Source organism: Armigeres subalbatus, chromosome 2 (assembly GCF_024139115.2).
Source record: "Armigeres subalbatus isolate Guangzhou_Male chromosome 2, GZ_Asu_2, whole genome shotgun sequence".
NCBI classification, from domain to species: Eukaryota; Metazoa; Arthropoda; class Insecta; order Diptera; family Culicidae; genus Armigeres; species Armigeres subalbatus.
This window is the reverse complement of record NC_085140.1, coordinates 286,025,979-286,031,599: the sequence shown is the minus strand read 5'-3', so window position 1 is coordinate 286,031,599 and position 5,621 is coordinate 286,025,979. Positions and strand designations below refer to the sequence as shown.

General features: G+C 41.2%; 1 protein-coding gene across 1 annotated transcript; it reads right to left on the bottom strand.

Moving 5' to 3' along the window:
• Positions 1-3,212: 3,212 nt before the first annotated feature.
• On the bottom strand, positions 3,213-3,916 carry LOC134216477 (larval cuticle protein A1A-like). Its single transcript, XM_062695349.1, has 2 exons — positions 3,870-3,916; positions 3,213-3,815 (listed from the first exon to the last, which is right to left on the bottom strand). The coding sequence occupies exons 1-2, from the start codon at positions 3,879-3,881 to the stop codon at positions 3,372-3,374; spliced, it is 456 nt and encodes a 151-aa protein (XP_062551333.1). The 5' UTR covers positions 3,882-3,916; the 3' UTR covers positions 3,213-3,371.
• Between the last annotated feature and the right edge of the window lie 1,705 nt (positions 3,917-5,621).

The window sequence follows — 5,621 nt, the reverse complement described above, 5'->3', positions numbered from 1 at the left end:
CACGCGTCTTACGTAGCTATGTAGTCCTACGTCACCTTGTGTACAACCCAATTGGGCTGCACCTTTGAGTTTTTATGAAAAGCTCGGAGGCCCATGGTGTTATATATCGGGGTTAGGCAAAAAGGTTGAGATAGGTAAAATTATAGTGAATATAAAATTAGCATAACTTTGCATAAAATAATTCGATTTTAAAAAACCGGGACCATCGGACGCAGAAACTTTTCTAGTTTTATATTCTCAGTTTGAACTTTAGATCGGGCTACGGGCACCGGGCATGCTTCAGGTTATCAAGTGATATGTTGAAAAAGGCTTTTCGTATTCCTGACGAATTCCTGATCTGCAGCCAACATTGGTCGGCTTAGTTCTAGTTTCTTGAGAAAATATAAAACGTAATGAAAGTAGTCGTCATATAAAATGAAACGCAGAAGAAATAATGCATTTCAAACATACCCCTAGGAAATCCGTAACATCTCCGGTGATCTACGATTTGGATTAAGGACCTGTGTCCGATGGTCCCGGTTTTATCAAAATCGGATTATTTAATTTTTTGCTGCTGCTAGAGAATATCCGCAAACACACCTGGCTGGCCACGTGCTGGTCAACGGACGACATTTCTCGGATGTTATAGATGTAAGGTCTCTCAGAGATCCGAACATCGACTCGGATCACTACCTTGTAATTGCAAAAATTCCAGCACGACTCTTCAGCGTCACGAATTCACGAAACAACAGAACGATGGCGTTTCAATATCCAACGCTTGTCAGTTGAAGGAGTTGCTGAACAGTACCACCAGAAGCTGGACGAGCGGATAGGAGATGCCACCGGATCTGGTGACGTCAACAGATTGTGGGAACATATCCTCGAAGCTGTGACAACAACAGCGCAGGAAGTGTTGGGCACTGCACAGCGACGCCAACGAAATGGTTGGTTTGATGAGGAGTGCCAGCGAGTGACGGACGAGAAAAATGTAGCTGAAGCGCAGGAGAACATGGATAGAAACGATATGCGATACGGTACGATAGGTTTTACGCAGCAACTGTAATGGCGCACGACATAAGACTGCGCCAGTGCTCGTTATGTGCAATGACCGAGAGGGGAATTTGCTGACAGATAAGACTATGGTGGCAGCCAGGTGGAAGGAGCACTTCAAAGATTTGTTGAACGGTGAAAATGAAGCTGTATTAATTAGCAGGATGGACATAGTCGGCGAGGGTAAAGCAGTGGAACCACCAACGCTGGACGAGGTTAATAAGGCTCTAAATGAGCTGAAAAACAGTAAAGCTGCTGGGAAGGACGAGATCCCGGTCGAGCTTCTCAAACACGGAAGTGAGCAGCTGCATCAATCAACCCACCACATTATCCGGAGTTTTTCGTCGGCAAATACCAGGCAGGTTTTCGTGAGGGCCAATCAACGACGGATCAGATGTTTAGCCTGCGGATGTTCCTTGATAAATTCCGGGAGTACAACTTGCAGACTCACCATCTGTTCATTGATTTCAAAGCAGCGTACGATTCAGTGAAGAAAAATGAGCTGTGGCAGATTAAGTACGCTGGATGGCTCGAAATAAAGTATTCGGATTGCTGACGAAGTGTCAACCTCGTTTGTGACCTTAGACGGATTGAAGCAGGGTGATGCACTTTCGAATTTATTATTCATCATTGCACTCGAAGGAACTATTAGGAGATCTAGCGTGCAGAGGAACGGCACTATCATCACACCGTCGCATATGCTCCTGGGTTTTGCGGACGACATCGACCTTATTGGAATCGATCGCAGAGCAGTAGTGGAGGCTTTTGTTCCACTGAAGATGAAGACGGCGAGGATAGGCTTAACCATTAACTCTACCAAGACAAAGTACATGGTGGCAGGTAGAAATAGGGGAAGACCTAGTGGTGTTGGTGCAGAGGTAGTGCTTGATGGGGATGTGTTTGAAGTTGTTTACCTTGTAACGCTTGTGACATGTGACAATGGCGTTTCCCGTGAAGTGAAAAGATGTTTTGCTTACAGCTTAAGTCCTGCAACATGCAGAAGGAAACGAAATTTGCTCTATACAAAACTCTGATTCAACCAGCGGCCCTTTATGGACATGAAGCATGGACATTAAAAGAGGCGGATCGGAGAGATTTCGGGGCTTTCGAGCGAAAAGTGCTGCGTACAATACTCGGAGTGAAACTAGAAAATGGTGTGTGTCGCAGACGCATGAATAATGAGCTCCCAAGCAACACACTTGTCATACACGAGTTACTGTGACCTCTGTATGACTAAGACCAGTCATATATGAGTTGCTTCAACCAAATCGGTCGAAATTGTGCTACTCGGGCTGTATCAAGTATACAAAGAAGAAAATATTGTGAATCGTATAAAATACGGCAGGCTTCAGTGGGCTGGTCACTTAGTGCGAATGTCGGAAGAAAGAATAGCGAAAACAATATTCAATGGAGAACCAGATAGGGGCCGATGAATTCTCGCTTAACTTTTCAAAAAGACCTAAGTAACATTTTTTTCATGAATTAATTTGAATAGTGCAATCAATAGCTTTCATGTTGTTCTGTTGATTGCGCTATTCAAATTATTTCATGAAAAAAATGTTACTTTGGTCCTTTTGAAAAGTTAAGCGAGAATTCGTGGAAGGCCACGAACACGCTGGCTGCACGCGGTGGAATCGGACCTGGGGACCCTGAACATTCGGAAAAACTGGTGCATCGACGCTGTAGCCAATCAGGTATCCAGGTAGGTATGCAAATTTGAAACTCGACAAAATTTTGCCTATTGTGGATCTCTTCAACATTTACCATTTTGCAGATTCCCCAAAGTTCTAAAAACTCATATGTGAATATGTACATTACGTGGAAGATATTGATTTGAAAAATGTATTGGAGGTAACCATTTTCCCTTCGATGGGACTCGAACCCACGATTCTCAGTATGCTAGACTGGTGCTTTAACCAACTGAGCTACGAAGGACCTCCTGGAAGGTTCACGTTTGCTTGAAAACATCGAAGGCTTCCCGATCCGCCATACATCTTTTCGCTGCACGAGATAAGTCATTGTCACATATCACAAGCATTCCAAGGTAAACAAATCCTTCCACAAATTCAGCATGTTTAAGATATACACATCTCCTCAGCCATCTGGCAGTCATGCCATTGTAAAACCTATCACACCTTCAGGAAAAACTTGCTTGCTATATAATACACGGATGAAAATTTGTTGCTTTGTTAAACAATAATATCCATATTTAATCCTTTCTTGGAACCAAATATTTATGAATCTGCCTATCTTATATACAAATAATATTAAGGTGTGAAACTACGCTTGTGAGATCACATGGTGGTAACTGGAAAAATTAATTTAAATCCTAGGTGTCATCATTAATGATGGTATGCATACTGTTGTTGTTGTTGCTGTTGCTGAATATGATGACCCTTAACCGGTTCACGGTGCACTTGAGCAATGAATCCACTCTTACCGTGCACGTAGTAAGTCACAGTTCGTTTGTGGCCATCGGCATCAATCAGATAGTACTCTCCTTCGGTTTTGTCTGCTTCCCGAGATTCCTGCTGACCGTGAACGTCTCCGGTATGGTCATCATGGACACCGTATTGATACTGGTAATGAGCTGGAGCGTGATGTTCTTCCTCGTGCTGGCTATATTGAGGTTGGTAGTGCACTTGTGGCTGCTGATAAACCTGAACTTGAGGCTGATAGTGTACCAGAGGCTGCAGGTGGGGTTGCTGTTTCTGAAGACTATGGCCGTAGTATCCTATTCCACTTTGAGCATTAACAACAACGGCTAATGTCAAAAGTCCTGCAATCTGAGAAGTAATTCACATTAATTAACTTCAAAATGTTTGAAGGATTTATCCTACCTTGAATGCCATTTTAACACAAATAATATGAGCTATGTTTGAGCTGTTAAAAGGTACGTCGAATAATGATACCGTTATCCTCGAAACATATAGTATTTATAGCCTAGCAACCGATACGATCCTGCTAAGTAGCAGAACTGGGTGTCATTGTGAGAAGTTTACTTTCACCGTCGGTGCAACGAACCAACAGCGACAAAAAGATACCGTCGAAATTCAGGAGGCCTGTCAGTGATGGCGAACTAACTGAACCAGTATTGTCACCAATAAGCATGAGGAACAGGCTATCAAGTCGTGCGAAATTAAGTGCATGATAATATTGCTGTATTATAGTCTCGTTGACATGCGTATTGAGTTGATCACAACGTAGGTTTATAGTAAATACGCATTGCGTAAGCAAGAACAGACTAACCTTCGTATAGAGTAACTGTTTCGGTGGTTTATCTTATACCTCCTTTTCCTTTAACTCGCTTATAGACTAAACGACGACACACTCTGTTATATTAGATTGATTGTCCAAAAGTTAGAGACTGGTTCCGAACTACATCTCATAGCTTCTACATATGGTCGGGATTCAGCCAAACCGCACTTTTTGACTAACTTGTGATATTTTGTTCGTAAAAGTAAAACGGAACTGAACTGAAAGTAATCATCAGACAGTCAGTAGTCTGATTGATTGGTAGGTGCGCAGTCGCAAAAAACTTAATCAATTTCCGCTTGTTTTAGTTCTTTCGTCAATATTCCACGCGTATTATAATATTTGACACGCAAACGATATGATGTGGCTGATGTCTTCTGCACGTGCTTGTACCCTAACAAACATTAGAGGGGGGTTAAGCACTCATTTGACCAAAAATAGTCTTCTTCAGAAGAAAAACTAGCTTATTCGACTAAAATTGTTTATTGGGACAGCTGTGTTTAAAACTACAATTGAAGAGTATCCTAAAGTGCTTTAAGTGCTATCAAAAAATGAAAAAATGACGGGTGAAAGCCAGTAGGATCGAGTATAGCGTATTTAAGTGGTTTGAAAATAGGAAATTGCGAATAGATACACCGTTAAAGCGTCGTACAGACTAACAAATTATCAATTTTATAAAGTGCCGCAATCCTCTAGCTCTAAGTTATTAAGATATCTGAATGTCCCTATGAGTGTTTTTCAGGAAAACCTATCAGTGTTTTTTTCCTAGGGGAAACGATAGGTAGGAATTTTGGAAAATGTTCAGGAGCATATAAGCATAAAAGCGTACACAGTTCCATACAAATGCTTGCACACTTGTTCATTTATTTAGTAAAACGGATGTGATGAAATTTGCATAAAAAGGAGACGCATGGTACATCTTGTTACTAAACTTTTTATGCAAATCTCAGCACATCCGTTTTACTAAATAAACGAACAAGTGTGCAAGCATTTGTATGGTACTTGTATCGTGGGAAATCTGAACCTAATTGCATGTTGTTTGAAGTCATCCTAACGTGCAAATTTACGACAAATGATCAGCTTCTGATTTTAAAGAATTTAAGGGTAAATCGCACATTGCAAATTATATTACTCAAATGTCAAGGGAACAAAGCGGAATAATAATATAAGAAATTAGCAATGATTTGTCATAAATTCAAAAATTTGGTAGAACAACGACTTGTTAGGGAAACAGTGTTTTTATGCACTTAAAATCCCGAAAATAATTAGAACTTGGTCAAAACGTGAACGGAACGAATCACAATGTTCACAAGACTTGTAGAGTGCACCAAAAGCTT